This window comes from Ricinus communis, chromosome 5, assembly GCF_019578655.1.
Source record: "Ricinus communis isolate WT05 ecotype wild-type chromosome 5, ASM1957865v1, whole genome shotgun sequence".
Classification (NCBI taxonomy): domain Eukaryota; kingdom Viridiplantae; phylum Streptophyta; class Magnoliopsida; order Malpighiales; family Euphorbiaceae; genus Ricinus; species Ricinus communis.
This window is the reverse complement of record NC_063260.1, coordinates 13,060,339-13,079,263: the sequence shown is the minus strand read 5'-3', so window position 1 is coordinate 13,079,263 and position 18,925 is coordinate 13,060,339. Positions and strand designations below refer to the sequence as shown.

Genomic DNA, 18,925 nt, shown 5'->3' with positions numbered 1-18,925 from the left:
TCTACCACCCCTATAACAACAACAACAACAACAACTATCTGATAGTGATAGGACTATAGATTAGATAGAGAGAGAGAGAGAGAGTGAGACAGACAGAAAGAAAGAAAGAAAGAAAGAGGCTCTCTGCTCTCTGCTCTACCACCCCTCTCTCTCTCTCTCTCTCTCTCTCTCTACTGTTTTTCTTTCTCTCTCACCATTTTTCTTGTATTAGTTGATGGAATTTGAGCATCCCAATGTAATGCCAAAAAGAGCACATGGCTGTTGAGACTGCCAACTGAAGCTTTACCAGCTTCTTTGAAAGACCCAAAAGATTTGCCTTTTTTTCTTTCTTTCATTCCCCATCCACTCTTGTTTCCCTTCTCTTCAAAAGTTTAGGCTTTTCTGGGTGTTGTTATTCTCATATCTTCTACTTCCATCCTTATAAAGTTAGAGAGAGGTTTGCTTCATTCTTTCTGCTGTAGCTTCAAGAGCTTGCTTTTGGGTTATTGAATTTGTGATTGAAAGTTCAGATTTTTATGGTCGTGAATATGGGTTTTATTGGGAGTTTGGAATGGGTGAATAATTTCAGCAAGAAGCAATGCAAGAGCCTATTTTGGAGAGTGAGAGCAGCAGTGAAGAAGGCTGTGAAGAAAAATGGAGGCAAGCAACAAGTCAAGTTCCAGTATGATCCTTCAAGTTATGCTCTCAATTTTGATGATGGTGGCTGCTGTCACTTGGGTGGTGGTGGGGGAGGAAGAGGAGGATACGCAGTGAAAAGTGAAAAAAATCTTGATGGCAATAACAAGACTGTTTGGGTTTATGTTGTGTGGGTAGAATCTTGAGCGATGTTAAAGGGAGTAGAGGACAGAAAAATTTGTTTATTAAATTGCTATTTCTGTTTTGTTTGCTAGATTTTGGACCTTCTCTGTGGCATTAATTGCTACATCTTTTCAATGTAGGTTTGGTTTTTCACTTAGTAAAGATGTGATGCAGTTTGTCCAGGGCATGATTTGTGTCACCCTTCTATTTCAGTTATCATTTTCTTGGTCTTTTCAATTGTAATTTAGCAATTAATTAATATAGATGGGGTAACAATTTTCGCAACTGACCAGCTTGTAGCTGTGACATGAGTAATGGTCTAGCGGAACTCTGGAGTCATAAGTAATGGCGCCATTATTCATAAATGTGTCTGCAGTAAGATTTTTGGTAGAAGTTTGCCGCAACGCCTATTGTGATCCATCCAATAATCTAATTCCTGTTGGCAAATTCAGGGGACTCCCCCTCTCCAGTGTTTCCAGATATTCACGGCTGCTCAAATGTGCAGAGTTCCATGACGGAGGCAGCTAACGCTTGTTTTCGTTTTCTTGACCAAAGACCTTACCTTTTGCGGGTCTGTCTTGCTGCGGCGTTGAAACTTTGCTATAGTTATCTGATCTACTACACCATTAAGAGCTACAATTATGGGGTCTAATATACTTTTATTTTTTGGGTGTTTAATCTAATACACAATTAAGAAAGTAACACATTCGCTTATTTGGCATGCCAGCCATTTCCCCAGGAGATGCAGCAATAACTGGACCACAAAGGCAGTAACTACAATGAATTCACTTGTGATACAACCCAGTTATCTCCAGATAAAATGTCAATTGAATATGTGGAATCTTATACTGGAAGCAAACTGCATAAAAAAATCAATTTCACAGAGGGCTCGGGCCATGAATATCTCAGAAGAAGAAAACAAGCACCAACCAGATTCTAACAACATCCAACAAATAACTGCCTAAAGTCATTATGTGACAACAGTACAAATTGACGAATCCATCCAACTCTATGTGTTCAGTCTAAGACAATCCACAGCTTCCACAAGACCTCCCTTTCAAACCGCTGGGTCTTCAAGCATGGCAGTGGATAGATCGTTTATCCGAGGATAAGCAGCTTTCTCATCAAGTTGGTTCTGAGCCCATATCAGCATTTTTAACAAACTTGGAAGCTTTGGGTCTGTGATAATACGAAATTGAAAAATACTCTTGAGTAACTATTTAGATGATGAATAATTCATATATATATATATAAAATCAAATAAGGCTCTCTCCTATGAAATAGGGAAGAGCAATATAGTAGCACAGCCCAAACGATTGTGGATATGAACAGCTAGACATCAAATGTGGCAGAGGTGCTTGTATTACTAGATAATTGTCAAAAAGAACACTGGAAAGGCCTATTTAGCAACTTGTTTTCTCTAAAATCTCTTTTTCCTTCAGGTTCAATATTCATTAGCAATTCCCGAAGATAGATGTAGAAGAAAGCTCTTCCGTTTAGCTACATCATTAAAATCCCACTCCAAGATAAAGAACATGGCCATTGATGACCATTTTAACAATTCCCAAGTCTTTTACTATTCAAAAACATTAATAACTGAAATCAAAATTCCATTTTAGGAAAAATCTAACTGGCCTCAGACTGAAACTCATATTAGCAACAACTTATGCAACTTAAAGAGAAAGCTAGTGGTAAAAAATGCCCGTGATGATGAAATAATTGCAAACATCAACAAATGACTAATTAAAATATTATTAATAACAAACACACAAACCTTTTTCATGACTCTGGCTAGTTAGGATGGCCGCGTTCACTTCACTTGCTGTCTTCAGGCGCTGTGAAATATCCAGAAGTTCTCCAACAGGGCAGTTGGTGACATCTTCAAAAGCCAGCAGGGCAACTGTCCTCTCCAATTCTTCTAAGAAGCTTTGCTGTAGAAAATTTCAAATTCTCAGTCTCACATAGTCATTAAAGTATGAAGTTCAACGCTGAAACATGGCTGCATGATAGCTTTGACTTTGTATGACATCAAGCTTTAACATTAATAAATCAGTCAAATGATGAGGTTTACTCATGCTGAGAAATCAAAGAGCAGAGGGAACAACATTTAGACCAACTTAAAATGCATTATAGGCATGTGAAAGTTATGATCAATCTAATATTACATTTTCTTCTCCTCTGGGTGCAAGCTCCTCCTGAGCAAACTCCAAAGCCTCTTCTACTTTTCCATTCCGTATCAACTCTATCAACCGCTGTTGTTGTAGATGGAAAAAAAGTTGGGGATTTGTATCCAATATCTGCATATGGAATTTCACATGAGAGAAATCTAAAGGAAAGAAATGTTATCATGTGCTTGTCAGTTGTCACTCACATAATCAGAAAACAATAAACCACACAAAGCTCATCAACGAATACTTAAAATAAATCTTAAGACCTAAAATTCATTTAAGCCATTACAACCCAATCAGGTCTCTATTTCCTAGTTTTAATCACTCCATTTCAGTTTTTTCTAGTTGGTGAAAACTGCAACATATTTCAACAACCATCTACAGGAATAGGATACAAGATCCTAAAGATTGGCCTGACTAGAGCTGGAATGACATAACTTGCAAAATATGAACCTGTGGCTCTTCTGTCACATAAGTCATTTCCAAGAGACATAAATGCTTCTCTGCTCCCAAGGAATCATCTTCTTGCCGAATCCTTTTAACATAACAATGAATGCAAAGCATATGCTTAGCAATCTAGTGGTATTGAAAACAAGGAAGCAGCAATTATATTCTAGCACCTTTCATTAGGATGGTAAACCATTAATTTTGCAAAAGTTGCTGGAAAGTCTGTAAGACAACGTGACTAGTTAGCAAAGGTCAAAGGTAATACATGTTTACTCATATTGATGGCTTCATAATTTAACTTTCCTAGTGTTATTAAAAAACAGATAGAAAATATATCCATGAAAAAGTAAAGTAACTTCACTAGCCCTTTAAAATGCTGAAACTAATAAAACGAAGAAACTAGCAAACAAAATAAGCATTAAAATGACAAAGTTATAAAAAGCAAAACCAACGAACACAATAAGACTGTTGCTACATAATAAAGCATCCTACCTCAGGATTTAAATCATTAACTTTCTCTATTGCATCCTCCACATTTCCACTCTGTACAGCCTTCTTAACAGCCATGCGATCAGTGATTGTTGCAAGATCTATATCTGCTTTCTCTCAATAAGAAAATAACACAATTTCCACAAAGTCTATCTAAGCCACCAAGAATCATCAGACACCAAAATAAGAATCTCTACTACAACTACTACTTAATAACACTGATGAACAAAAGGATACGTTCAGTTCCAGATTCCTTGCGAAATTTCTCAGCAGCGTCAACATAACCTTCAGTGACAAGAAAGTTCATTACCAATTTATTCATGTCTTCTTTCCTAATCTTTACATCATTTAGCTTCTTTTCCCACTCTTCTCTTGTAATCACCTTTTTCGACGTAGCCTGTGCACAATTAACATTAACATTAGCATCCTAACATACATTGATCCAATCTAGCTAGTCTGATTCAAAATAATTTTGCATTGCCAGTTAGTAAAATCCAATTAAATTCAAAATGCACCACGACATAATTAGTATCACAGTAGAAGTTAACGAGTATAAAAGAACAGAATCCAAAACCCTACACAATCAGCTCTAGTTCTTTCACTAACTCATTAAATTAACCAATCGAAATAAACTACTTAAATACCGTGAATTAGAATTATAAAGCAAACTAAAATTAACACAGTTAAGAGTTTTAACTACCATTGCCTCGATCTCTGCAAGCTGACGAATGACAATCCAGAACAGTGACATCAGTATACGACCAACATCAACCCCATTGATATCCCCCCAAAATTCGGATACCGCTAACCTCTGTATCCAAACAAACCACACAATTATAGAGGCAGCAATACAGAAAAACCAGAAGAATCTCTTTAAGAAAATCACATTAATTAAGATCTTATATACTTCTCACTGACACTTACCAGTAAAATAGAAAAAGAAAACCCTAGGATGCGAAGTGACGAAGTGAAAAAAGACAGTGCTATGATTTTCGGTGAAAATTATCTAGGGAGATGATAGGAATTATATTGTGTATTTTATAGAATCACGATTCTGTTTACTGTCGTTAAATCGGCGTCGCGCTATCTATTTGATGCTTGGCTTCTCTCTTTCTGTTTGTCTCTGGTTTTCGTTTATTGTTTCCGGGTTGGGTTCGGATTTGGATCCGGCAATCAGTAATACATTGGTGTGGGTTTATTTGGCCCATTGGTATTATTTATTTGAATGCTTATTGGGTATTTTTGGACGCCATTTTGTTTTGGGCTTCAATTAGTTTCATTGTTGTGTGTTTTGCACGTTCAGCACGAAAACCTAGTGATGGACCAAGAAATTTGACCAAATCCAACCCACCCAAAAACCTATCAGAACTGAACTGAAAAATCAATTAATCCAATGGAAAATTACACTATATTTGAAAAAATATCGTTTACCCAGTATTTTCTTTTAAGTTTATGTTACAAAGCATATCATTTATACAGTTCTTTTTTGTTTTTTTCATTTTTCATTGTTTTAGTCTGTTCACCATTGAAGAATCAACGTTGATGGTTGGATTGCTCAGTCCATAAGTTTTAGGAGTCAAATAATCTATTTCCAGCATCTGATCAATGAGAAGATGTTGACAACTGTGGTGAAAGACTGATCACGCCAAGAAGAGTGACTGGCATTAGTTTGGCGGTGAGACAACGGCGGAGCAATAGTGGATGACGAGGGACAAGCTGTCAGGACAGACGACAGAGAGAGTGGGATAAGGACCATAATGGTAATTTAGTTAAAGTACCAAATTATTATTAAGTCCTGATAGATATAATTTGGTACAAAAGATAGTCTTAGTACTTAGTTATGTAAACTAATATTATCGAATATATATATAGTAAACATATATTAAATATATACTAAATACATACTAAAAGGCTAAATAGCATAAACATTACGAAAATATATACTGAATTACGAATAACATATATATCATTTTGTAAATATACCTAACATACACTATTAAGGTTCTAAAATAAACTTATACAATTTCTGAAAGAATAAAATTGTTGCCAGTAAAAATAATATTTTTAGCATTTTTTTTTTCATTTTTAGTTCGCTTTTAATTATTACATGAAAAATTTAATTAAATTTTATAAATATATCTTTCTATAAATCAGGTCAATGTTTAGTATTTTTATCAATAAAAAAAAATAACGGTAAACCGTTCAACTAACCAAATTAATGAGTTAAATATTTTGTATAATCACAATTTTATTTCAAAACAATGACTCATCCTATGAAAAGTTCATGAAAGGGGGAAGCCACTGAAGCTCCGAGCGAGATTTAAAACACCCTACACCAGGCACGAAATTTCCAATCACACTTGTACCTAACTGCTTTTGGCCCCTTCTTTTACTTTTTCATCACACTACTCGTACTACCAAATCAAAGGCTTTTGAAAATGAGAAAAGTTCATCACTGTGAACGGAAGCATGGACGCCGACAAGAATTTATGGTTGCTTCCCAGAAAAGTCATCTTTCTTCTTATTTTATGTAAATCGTAAGAACAAAACTTCGATTGGAACTATTTCTGTAATTACAGATAGAAACAAAAACAAAATAAGAATTCTTAAATAATAACAAATTGCAGCAGAATGGCTAATTTAGTAGGGAAGATGTGTAAAGAAATTAGATCCAACGATAATACCGTAATCTTGGTTTAGTCTCCCCTGCTACTGGAAATTCCAACAAAGCAGCTTTCAGTCCGACAAAAAAGTGGACTAAATATTCACAAGTCATTGTTTTTCTTTTTCTCTTTTTGTAAAGAAAAACAAAAAAGAAGAAAGACTTCCTGGCCTCTACTTCCCGCATTGCTACGAATTTTACCTTTCACATTCAAATTCAATCCGTGATTAGGTATGAAGTAGGAAGTTTCTCCGCGGTGGAGTTTAAATAGTTAGTATTCTTTTTCTTATTTCTTCACGATTTTCTTGAATAAGTGAACGTAAAGTGCAGCTAAAAGAATCGGATTCGAGCCTAATTAATATTAAAATAATTAAAATTGATTATTTGATTGGTCGATGCTAATAATTTTAAAAAAATCCAAGAGAAAGTTCACTTCCTTACAAAATTAGGTCCCAAGAATCTAACTTAACAGTTTCAAAAATTGCAATTAATCATTAAAGTTTCAATCCGTAACAGTATATACATCAAATATTGATTTCATGACGTGAAAACAACAAAGTCCTTAATGCACGCACTCTACTAAAAAGAGAATTACTGTTTGCTTATCTTGTTTTTTATATTATATTAATGATCTATAATCTTTTAAAAAAATATATAATTTTATACTAAATATCTATTTTGTCAAGTCTTTTATTAAGAAAATTTTAGTTAAATTTAATTTTATATTGTTTGTCCCTATCTTTTTGTATAATATACAAATTTTCTTATATATTTTATTAGTTGGACTAATTTTTTTTATATTTTAAAAATCAATGCAATTAAAAAGTTAAATTGATAAAAAAATATAATTTATTTTTAAATTTCTTATCAAAGCTACAATTCTAGCGTACCAAAATCAATAATAAGAAAAATATATATTTTATTTAACAATTTAAAATTAAATATATAAATTTTTAATATTTTAATTAATATAAATATTTTAAGATAATTAAAAACACTTAATTATGTTAAAGTTTTAATAATTAAATAACACAAATTAATTATTTTCGAACACATACTAAAATTAAAATTTGAATAAATTTTTAGATAAATTCAAATAAAAAAACTATAGTATATAATAAATAAATAATAAAATAATAAATTTATATATTATATCAAAGATTAAAAGGTAAATAACTGATTAATAGTTATGTAATAGAAATTCTGATTGAAATATTTTTAATCTAAAATTATAAAATAAAAAAGTAAAGATTATTTTTAAATATTAGTAAGTAACTGGTATAATATATGAAAAGCATATCCACCGTCAACCTTTTGTACCTTCATGTAGACGCCTAGCCTAAGTCGTAAACCAACTGGTGTAATCATATTTAAATGAAGCCTGCGCCACCCGCATTCTTCACGATTCCTGACTTTTATTTTTATCTTTTATTTGTTTGTATATAATATAAAAAGATAAAATAAAAATAGTTTTTACATACACAAATCAACGCTCTTTGATTTTTTTTTCTTATTTTTTTTTTTTGAAATTTCTTACATCTTCGTTCTCCATCAAGAAAAAGCCGCATCCAAAATTTTTAAACGAATAAAAGTAAGAAACCAGGGAATTTCGTCGTTATTTCGGTCTCTCGAAATTCTGTCATTTTGGTTGATTTCGTGTGCATGTGCGGTGGGAGATACCTCGATCTAAGCAATTTCACTTTCAATTTTTGTAATAGTAGAAATAGTAGAGGGTTTTTAGTTAGGGTTTGGGCCTTTCTCCAATTGAATTTTGAATTTCATTATTATTGATGATGTTAATGGCGGACGGTGGTGGTTCGGGGGACTGGCCAGGTGGAGAAATTCTGGACGTTGATGAGCTTGATGGAGGAGGAGAAGGAGGAGACGACTTGTCCATGGATTTTGATTTGTTCTTTAACATTCTTTCGGAGCCTGTCGATCCCTCTCAGGTAGGTCCGGAGAGAAAATTGTGATGGTTTTAGTTCTGGGCATCTGCATATAGTAGGTTTTGAAGAGAATTTTGTGGAAATATGTGATCTTTGGAACTTATAACTAAGTTTTGAAGATTAACCGACTCAGCTTCAACTGGTCAATAATTGTATGAATTGTCTCCTGGGATTCTTTATACATTTAATCTATAGAAGATAGAGAAAATGCTGCCTTTTTTTTCCTCCCTATAGACTGACATGTTTTAACTTTTCATTTGTGTATTATGATATATAGATACATGTTTAGTTAATTAGTTGTTTCGTTAATGACTATTTATTATTTGGATGTATAAAATTGCAGAGTAGTCATGAGGATTTTTCATGTAAGAATGCGAAAGTCGAGTCAGCTACTGATGTTGGCAACCAAAAGAACTGTCAGCTTCCGAGTGGTAATCAATAACCTTATGCTAAATTCTGTTTTGAGTTCAAGGGTGGAATAATGCTGGTTTCTTAAGCATGTGGAGTTCAGTTGGATGATTTTGTATTATTATGTCGAGTATAATTGTTTTCGCTGGTCTACTTTTTAGGGGGTCTGATGTTAGATGGAGCACATGCTTTGGAATCTGAGTCTATAGATACTGCTACGTTTTACCCATCACACAAGCCAGATGCTAGAATTGGGGGTTCAGTTACTTCATTTGATAATGCAGGGAGCCATACCATGGCCTTTAATGACGTAAACCTAGAGCCTTCATCACAAATTAGCTGTCATATGCATGCCTGTTCTGGAAGTTTTAAAGAGTGGATTTCTCCAGTCAGCAGTCAAGGAGACAAGAGGGATGGTTTATTGCAATCTGGCATTCCTAGTTGTAGTACATCATCTAGCTTTGCTGATGGAGAATCTAATCATGTTTCAGATATTACCGGAAATTTAGATTTCAATATTCTTTTTGGCGAAACTGGAACTCAGTTCAGATATGCAGGAGGGAACACTGATTCCAAGGGTATGCAAACTCTTCAAGTCTTTTTCTTTTAATTATTTCTTTTGCACATTTGATAATTACATTAACAATTTCAAACTTCTGCTCTGCATTTGATCGTTTAACATAGATCATTATGATATCTGGTGAAGGTACCCACCTTTTCTTTTTCTCTTGAGAATTGCAGATGCTTCACGTGACTTTTATACAGACAGTTTGGATGGCAAGTTTGCACATGGTTATGCTTTAACTGAAAACAGCTCAAGGAGTTCAGGATCTGAAAATGATTTTTTTAGGCATGCAGATACACCCTTCGAGGACACAGATGTTTCTTTGCATAATCTAGCTACTACTAAGTCTACCTTTTGTCATAATTCAGATGTCCATGCTCATCATTCAGCTGTGCAATTCGGCATCAATTCTGATAACACATATTTTATTGATTCACCGCCATGTTTCGATGGAGATTTCAGTTTTGAATTACTGTCTAGCAATGAAATAGGGGAATTTCAAACCGAGAGTGCATGTTCTGCATCTGAGCCAATGATTGATTACAGTGATGACAAGGGACTGAATTTTAAAAATGAAGGCTTTAATTGTATGTCACCTATCAGTGCAAATTTTTCATCTAATACTGATGATAGAATTATTGATGACAAGTCGTTAGCAATGCCATTGAGTTGTATCCAGTCAGCCATCAGCAAGAAGCCACTGGTTCCAACAGAAGATAAAAAAGCTGCGGAAGTGATTGCATGTAGTAGGATGATGTGCCATTCTGATGAAATGATTAATGAAGTTGTTAATAGGAAAATTTCTTGCATTGATGAAAGTAGTCGTTTTGTTGAGGAAGAGTTGAAGCAATCATCTTCTATCCCGAGTCACAAGAATTTTGTTTACATGAAGGATGAGAAAGGAGACATGAATTCGACATCTATGAGATCTCAAGTTAGTGAAATTGCTAAAAAATTTCCCTTTGACAGGACACATTTGAACTCAAATGCTTCAGGGTATTATTTGTCATGTGCAGAGAAATCGAATGTAAATAAGCAATCGAGTTGCATTAAGCAGGAAATAGATAGTAAACTGATTCGTCCAAAATGCTTGCGCCATCTTTCAAGTGTCAGTCATGAATCAATTCAGAGTAATTTGCATGGTAACAAATCCCATATTGATGATGACTCTGACATCTGTATTCTTGAAGATATTAGTCAACCTGCTCGTTCACATCAATCTCTTGCATTTGGAAAGGCCCACATTCCTTTGCAACATTCTGCATATGGTGATTTCAGTCATTACACTGGAGTTGCAACTGCAAGGCCTAAGGCTAATGATGAGCGGTTCATATTTCAGGCTGCATTGCAGGTTAGATCTTTTGTTGCATTGCAGCCACATTACACTGACTCTTTTATCCTACTTTATTTGAAGTTCAAAAATGTTTGGAACTATAAGTGCCTAGAGAATTTGGAATAGTTTGCACTATATTGTATTTCATTCAGGTCAGAGAGTATCATATTGATACGATGAGTATGTACTGAAATATTTATTCGGACGCGTTCAGGCTTTCATAGATATGCATTCATTAGATGTTTATAAATATGTAGATTATATGTTTACGTAAATTAAGTAGTTTTTCATCATGCATTTTCATTTTTTTTAAGGCCCCAGTGCTATGGTAAAGTCTTGGACTTTGCAGTCAAGGCCTGAGAATAGTAATTTAGGGCAAAAAATGCAGAAGGGCATAAATTCTCTTTACTAGACCCTATTTTGATGGATTCATAAACGATCATTCACTTTTTATTTCATTTGGGTGGTGATTTGTTTCTTTTTGTTAGTTTCTAAACATCCAGGTTGGCTAAGAAGTACTAGCTATTATAGCATTTTAGTTGGTTTTATTATAATTTTTTTATTTCTTTCATTTTTGTTATATGAGGGCCTGTTATTAATTTCTTTTATTTTATCCACCCCTTTTAACAAATTAAAGCTAGTCTCCTGTGTGTGTGCATATATATATATATATATATAGATTTATATGTATCTTTGAGTTGCCATTTAGAAACAAAAATTAAATCTTGGGACCATATGGTGGAGCTGGCACATAAGTAGAAACATAATCCTTTGTTTTATTTGTTGAGCAATAATACGCAAAGCTTGTTCATACTTCATTTTAATTGTTGCATTGATCGTGATTCCTATTTTAGTAGGATAATGCAGAGTCTGTTTTATTGTTATTCTTTAAACAAATTCAAGATAAATTTTGCTGTTCTATTAGAAAGATGCCCTTTCTTAGTGTGCCTGTTATAACAGCTGTTCTAATTATTGAAACTATGATGTGCGACACGTATAACAGGATCTTTCTCAGCCAAAGTCTGAAGCTACTCTGCCGGAAGGTGTTTTGGCTGTACCTCTTATGAGACACCAGGTTCTGAATTTCTAGTTAATCCCCCACTTCCTTTCTGCCTTGTTTTATTGATAAAATGTATCTAGTCAGCACAATGAATAACTCTGATGGCCTGACTCCGGAAAGATATGTTGCAATATTTAAAAGAAGGTTAAAGTAATGGTGTGATGAATTGGAAAAATCACAATAGTAAATCATCATGAGAGTCTCACTTGTCTTGACAGACCTGTTTATAATTCTCATTTATTCCCTAGTTTAGAAAACAAGTCTTTTTAGTTCCAAGGTCAGATAATGTTTCTCAGTTATTTTTTCGAGTAACATGAAAGAAGGGAAAAAAAGCATCAAGAAGTAGACTATTAAAACCCCATTCCAACAGGAGGCATGTTACCTAGAGAACTGCCTCTAAGTTGGAGATATTGTACTAACTCACAGTATGTATTATTTAAAGTTTATGTTTTGTTACCTCCAGGTTGTCAGTCCTTTTTCACTTTAGTCCATGTCAAATTTAATTGAATTAAAAGCTATTGTGGTGGAAGTACATCTCTAGATCAAAACAGGTGTTTGGTTTTCCTCTACTTATTTGTGTTAGATTTAAGTTATTTTTTTTGATAATCCGAGTTAAATAGCACTAGCATAAATTGCATAACAACTGGTTAATGCTCTGCTTTTTCTCCTTGTCTTTTTCTTATTTCTTTTTTCTTTTTTTTTTTTAGATATAGTAATACTAACCCTGGGAAGCAAGGATATGTGTTTTAGTCGTCAATCCTGATGACTCCGTGTACTTCTGTCTAATGTACTTGTAAATAAGCTTATTAATGAGTTTTCCAGCTAATCTATAATATTTCTTGGACAGCGAATTGCTTTGTCTTGGATGGTTCAGAAGGAGACTTCTAGCTTGTACTGTTCTGGAGGAATTCTTGCAGATGATCAGGTGGAATTCATTTTCTTAACTTGCAAACGCTATTGCTTGTATTACTTTCAAGACACATTATTTGATCTGTGGGATTATCCAATGACCTCTTGCAGGGATTAGGAAAGACTGTATCTACAATTGCTCTTATACTTAAGGAACGACCTCCATCTGTTAAAGCAGATCTAAAGATTGTTAAGAAGGAAGAGCTTGAAACTTTGAATTTGGATGAAGATGATGATGAGGTTTCTGAGGTTGGTCAAAGAAAAGAAGATGCTGAGAGTTGTCAAGTCAAGTCAAATCTGGGTCCAGGAAATGGCATTAATACTTTTGGACAATCTAAAGGAAGGCCTGCAGCAGGAACTCTTATTGTTTGTCCTACAAGTGTTCTACGTCAATGGGCCGAGGAGTTGCATAAAAAGGTGACCAGTGAAGCTAATCTCTCTGTTCTGGTATACCATGGGAGCAATCGAACGAAAGATCCGTTTTTGTTAGCGAAGTATGATGTTGTTCTGACAACATATTCAATTGTTAGTATGGAGGTCCCAAAGCAACCTCTTGTCGGCGAAGATGATGATGAGAAAGTAAAAGTGGAAGGTGATGATGTTGCATCACTGGGGCTTTCATCGAGTAAGAAAAGGAAATACCCTCCTACTTCTGGCAAAAAAGGTTCCAGGAATAAGAAGGGAATGGAGGCTGCATTACTTGAGTCTGCTGCTCGACCTCTTGCAAAAGTGGCATGGTTTAGGGTTGTCCTTGATGAGGCCCAGAGCATCAAAAATCACAGAACACAAGTGGCTAGGGCCTGTTGGGGTCTTCGTGCAAAACGCAGATGGTGCTTGTCTGGAACTCCTATCCAGAATGCAATAGATGATCTTTATAGCTATTTCAGATTCCTTAGATATGATCCTTATGCTGTCTACAATTCATTCTGCTCTACAATAAAGATCCCAATTCAAAAGAGTCCAACAAAAGGGTACAAAAAGTTGCAAGCCGTTTTAAAAACGATAATGCTTCGTCGCACCAAAGGTGAGATTTCATGTGAATTTTGCTGGCATTGATTTTCATATGTTAATCCTTTTTTGAACATGTTCTTCATTTGATGCTCCTCAAGATTCCTTACTTTATTGTGACTTTGAAACTAGTACAGCCTCAAGTTGCTTCAAAGAGTTGTTCTCTTTATGCTTCTTGAAACTTGGTGTTTGTTTATCTTTCAAATCATTTTACTTGCATAGTGGTTAAATTACTTAATATTTATTTTCCTCATCGACAAATTAATTGCTGAATTATTCACTGCAAGGATTGATTTAAATTATTGCTATGGTTTAGTTTGCATTCTATTTTTTCCTCGTTGGTTTTTCTGTGAACTCCTGCTGAACTACATCTTCAGGATATGGGGACGTATAGCATATCCCTCTAATTGTTTGATGGATTCTAACCCCAAGAGTATGTCTTCCATCCCATAATTGCATAGCCTATTGTCGCCTAGTAGAAAATTCTGAATGGGGGATCCAGAGCTAAGCCCCTTCTATTGCATAACCTTAAATAAGCTATAAGCAAAGTACAAAAGTGGTTGCGGAAACGAGATGCTTCCCTAGACTAATTTTTTAAATTTTGCGTTCATGTACGTGCATTAATATTATTTGATCCTCAAAAATCTTGGCTGCAAATGCTCTATGCATGAGCATGCTGTTATTATTTCCAATTTGATATGTACTTGAAATTTCAGATCATACAATAATATTCTAGATAGGGCGTCTAATCCCCGTTGTTTATGCTCATTGTGATGTTAATTGATACAGGGACACACATTGATGGGAAACCGATCATAAACCTACCACCAAAAGTAGTAGAATTAAAAAAAGTGGATTTTACTGATGAAGAGCGTGATTTCTACACACAACTAGAGAATGATTCACGGGCACAATTCAGAGTATGTGTTGCATAGATAAGTAATGTGCAGATAGTAACTTTTTAAAAATGCTTTTCCATTTTGTTTTTCCCTCTTTCTTCTTCCAGACCCCCACACCTCTTCCATTTTTTTCCACCAAGGCTTGTGATTCGGGTAATGGTTAAAATATTCTTATGTTGCGACCAAGCTTTGGCTTTCTACATACTTTGTGTATAAACTCTTTTTTAATACCTCAAGTTTTTTTTTTTTTTCTTGTCAGGAATATGCAGCTGCTGGAACAGTCAAGCAAAATTATGTGAACATCTTGTTGATGCTGTTGCGTCTTCGTCAAGCTTGTGATCACCCTCTTCTAGTTAGGGGTATAGACTCAAATTTGTTCGGTAGATCCTCAATGGAGATGGCAAAGAAGCTTCCTAGGGAAAAACAGATATGCCTTTTGAATTGCCTAGAAGCATCTTTGGCTATCTGTGGCATCTGCAATGTATGTGCTTACCCATTTTGTCCTTTACATGTTTCAATGCTCTCGATTTTCATTATCTGCAACTTATTCTTGATTGAAATTTGAAGGAAGCATCCTAGGGGTTGAAGAGGATGGCTTAGGGACTCGATCTTCTAGAAATTTTTCAGATAAGAGATTTTGACAAACAAGAGTTCAAATTAATGAGGCTATACTTATACGCTGTCATTGATAAAATCACAGTTCAGTCGTTCATAATATCATAGTCATGCCTTCTAAATATTAATTAACCATAGGACTCAGATCCCTACATAGATGTGTAGGATTAGGCACATCGTTATTTTGATTATGTAATAATTGGTGAGACACATGGACGGTATCAGAGCCTGCTCCAGAAATTCTGGGATTCACTGAATCCCTGGAATTTAAAACCTTAAAGAAGTTGAGACAAAATTTATCATAGCCTAAGAGGTAAAATTTAAACTTCATTCTACTTAAAACTCCTCTACGTGTGGTCCCTTTAAGATGCCATAAGTCTAAGATTGTAATAAAAAAACTGCATAGTAATTATATGCTTGGTAAGATGTTGCAAATATTGTGTAAATCATGCTTCTGACTGGTTACAGTTTCTTCCAATTTAAGGACCTAATCTCTACTTTCTTGTATTTAGTTGTTAAATGGATTTTTTTCAAGAAGTCATCACCGGTAACATAAGTAAGCTTTTATGGTGTAAAGTAGGTGGTCAATGATTTTGTAATGACAAGCTGAGACAATCTCTGGTTGAGGTTGTTACCTGTTCTCTCCCCCCGCCCCCCCCCCCCCCCCCCCTGTGAGAACTACATATATCCAGTCTAAATTGCAGTGTTATACTGTTATATCAATATCCCTGTCTGACATTGTAGTTTCTATGTAGTCTCAACTCTCAACTTAGCTTATTCATTATTCAACCTTTATGTTCCTTGATATCTCTGTTGATTTCTATAGGATCCACCAGAAGACGCTGTTGTTTCAATTTGTGGTCATGTTTTCTGCAATCAGTGCATATGTGAACATATGACTGGTGATGACAACCAATGCCCCACTTCAAAATGCAAAGTTCGATTAAATACATCATCAGTGTTTTCAAAAGCCACATTAAACAGTTCTCTTTCTGGTCAGCTAGCTCAAGATGGTTCTGGCTCTGAACTTGGGGGGGCAGCCAACCCTTATTCTCAGGGTCTTCCATATGATTCTTCAAAAATTAGGGCAGCACTTGATGTCCTGAAATCACTGAATAAACCAAAGGACTGTAGATCTACAAATGATTCCTTAGAGAAATCTCTTGATGGAAGTGTCACCTGTTCTGAAAATTTGTGCACTACTGGGAATTCAGTCAATGATAATACTGATAAGAAAAATATACTTGTAGATGACAATGTTAATGGTTCAGTTAAGGTAGGAAGTGAGAAAGCTATAGTGTTTTCCCAGTGGACAAGGATGTTGGATTTGCTTGAAGCTTGTCTTAAGAGTTCTTCTGTTCAGTACAGAAGACTTGATGGAACGATGTCAGTTGTTGCTAGAGATAAAGCTGTGAAGGATTTCAATACAATCCCTGAGGTTTGTGGGATACTATATCTGTAATTTTAAGTTAAATAGAAATTGTATAGAATATCATGTTGTTAAGTGTTTTTAGTGAAATATTTCATTTCTGAAGTTTGGCCCTCTGTTGCTTTTAGGTTTCAGTTATGATTATGTCTTTGAAAGCTGCTAGTCTTGGACTGAATATGGTTGCAGCTTGTCGTGTTCTACTTTTGGACCTCTGGTGGAACCCTACTACTGAAGATCAGGCAATTGATAGAGCACATCGCATAGGACAGACTCGTCCGGTGACTGTTTTCCGTTTAACTGTAAAAGATACTGTTGAAGATCGTATTTTGGCCCTGCAGGTATCACTATTCTTGTATTCTCGCTCTTTTTTTTTTTTTGTTCGTATTGAAAAATGTCTGGACTCCTGATTTCATATTGAAAAGTATCATATAGTGATAAATATATGGGTTACATTACAGTTTATGAGAAGATTCTTTATTGTGTTGCATCTATTAGTTGTCAGGCATGTTAGTGATTGATGTTTCTGGATTCGAGCTCCTAGATTAGTTAAAGTTGGAGGACTTAATATGACTCATTGTTGACCATTTTGCTGATTTGGTCGGAGAGGCATTTATGTGGTTAAAATCATTAACCTATGATGAGGTTAATTGACTTGTTCTAAGTCATTAGTTGTTTGTAATGGTAACTGCAGTTATTGGCTCATTGCAACTTTAAGGCTTTAGTTCATATTTTTTCAGGACATTAGGAAGTAGTAATAAAGCTAGCCAATGTGGTTCAACTGTTCTAATTCTCTACATAACAACATGGCTTGAACAAGTTGAGTTGGATTAACCTTTCTGCAAACTTTTGTCTCATTTCCTATAATTAAAAATAAGAGGTTTTTTAGACACCAGATAAATATGTTTATTTAGCATGATTTGCAGCTTGTGAAATATGTAGTTTCTGGCTTCTTCTTTTTTTGGAATTCATTTATCTTGTATTATTTTAATTCAGTATTAATTAAAAGGAGGGAATTACTGGGAGCTTCCTGTATTTTGAGCTTTTGTTTTCTTGATATATTTATTCATTTTTGTGGAGGTACGAAAAATCCTTGTGTTCTTTCTTGCAGCAAAAGAAGAGGGAGATGGTTGCATCTGCGTTTGGTGAGGATGAAACTGGTGGTCGTCAGACTCGCTTAACAGTGGAGGACTTGAAATACCTTTTTATGGTGTGAGGATACAATATCTGGCAGACATTTCTTTGCTAAGTCAGAAAAGATGTGTAGGTTCGTAGCAGCCTAGATATGTAGATAGGTTTTGGTAGCTGTCTGCTGCTGCAACTCTATAATTGAATTGAACCATAGTATCAGCATTGATAATTCGAGGAAGTAGGTCTTTTATAACAAGAAGATACATACATAGATGCCGATGAAGATGAAGGTGAGCCATTCTTTATCCATTTTTTGGTGGGTCTAACAATTGTTCTTCCCTTCCATTACACCCCCATCACAGTGATAGGATCTTGAATTCTAATAGTCTTACTAAAAGTAAACATACCGAGTTTGATAGGTATAAAACACAGATCTGCTATTTGTTTTTTAATATTCAATTTTCCCCAATTGTAAATGATAGGGGTTTTCCTTTTTTTTTTTTTTTTCCCTGGCTACTGGTATTTCGTTTTGTTTATTATTGTTACATTTTGTTTCTCCTTGTACAGAGGTGATGAAATAATAGCTTTCTTGGGCAGTATCATGTATTCTTCCTGTTCCATATTTTTTCCTTTTCTTTTTTAGATAGTTGTTCATGATGTCTTTAGTTGTTATCTTTTGTCCTTGTTATGCTGTAAAATAAACAATAAAGATGATGTCATTAGAAGAGCTAAAAGATGGCTGGGAAGCAACTCAGAAGGCGCAATTAACATATTAGACAAAGATTAAGAGATAGATTTTAGATTTGATAGGAAAAGAAATTATAGGTTTTTTATTTTCTTTCCTATGACTAATTGATTTGAAACAAGAAAAATAAATAACATATAAAGAAACAAGAAAAAGAAGTAAAGAACATATCGTGTAGGTCTGAATGCCATTAGCTTAAGTATTGAGAAGTACATAAGATTTTTTTTAAAAAAAAACCTAAAAGATTCTTAAAGTTGCAGGAACTACTCAATTAGCTAATGATAAAAAGTAAAAGCAAAGCTGATAATACTAAGGC

The 18,925-nt window shown here is 34.6% G+C and overlaps 2 protein-coding genes across 5 annotated transcripts; one reads left to right on the top strand and one right to left on the bottom strand.

Annotated features, from left to right (window-relative positions):
- Positions 1 to 1,619: 1,619 nt before the first annotated feature.
- LOC8281729 (protein GID8 homolog) lies at positions 1,620 to 5,061 on the bottom strand. 2 transcript variants are annotated; one of them, XM_015720726.3, is made up of 7 exons: positions 4,827 to 5,061; positions 4,603 to 4,713; positions 4,140 to 4,299; positions 3,906 to 4,009; positions 2,964 to 3,095; positions 2,573 to 2,729; positions 1,620 to 1,977 (listed from the first exon to the last, which is right to left on the bottom strand). In XM_015720726.3, exons 2-7 carry the CDS (start codon positions 4,651 to 4,653, stop codon positions 1,856 to 1,858), a joined length of 726 nt encoding a protein of 241 aa, XP_015576212.1. In that variant the 5' UTR covers positions 4,654 to 4,713; positions 4,827 to 5,061; the 3' UTR covers positions 1,620 to 1,855. The 2 variants fall into 2 exon arrangements, with proteins under 2 accessions (XP_015576212.1, XP_015576211.1); XM_015720725.3 differs by having other exon boundaries at positions 3,906 to 4,012; positions 4,827 to 5,057.
- Positions 5,062 to 7,921: 2,860 nt separating this feature from the next.
- LOC8279107 (helicase-like transcription factor CHR28) lies at positions 7,922 to 18,470 on the top strand. 3 transcript variants are annotated; one of them, XR_007216154.1, is made up of 12 exons: positions 7,922 to 8,513; positions 8,854 to 8,941; positions 9,080 to 9,496; positions 9,660 to 10,834; positions 11,820 to 11,891; positions 12,724 to 12,801; positions 12,897 to 13,809; positions 14,583 to 14,713; positions 14,952 to 15,173; positions 16,134 to 16,745; positions 16,923 to 17,074; positions 17,845 to 18,470. XR_007216154.1 is itself a non-coding variant. In XM_048375129.1 (12 exons), exons 1-12 carry the CDS (start codon positions 8,355 to 8,357, stop codon positions 17,947 to 17,949), a joined length of 4,059 nt encoding a protein of 1,352 aa, XP_048231086.1. In that variant the 5' UTR covers positions 7,924 to 8,354; the 3' UTR covers positions 17,950 to 18,470. The 3 variants fall into 3 exon arrangements, 2 of the variants coding, with proteins under 2 accessions (XP_048231086.1, XP_048231085.1); XM_048375129.1 differs by having other exon boundaries at positions 7,924 to 8,513; positions 9,203 to 9,496; positions 16,865 to 17,074; XM_048375128.1 differs by having other exon boundaries at positions 7,925 to 8,513; positions 16,865 to 17,074.
- Positions 18,471 to 18,925: the final 455 nt, after the last annotated feature.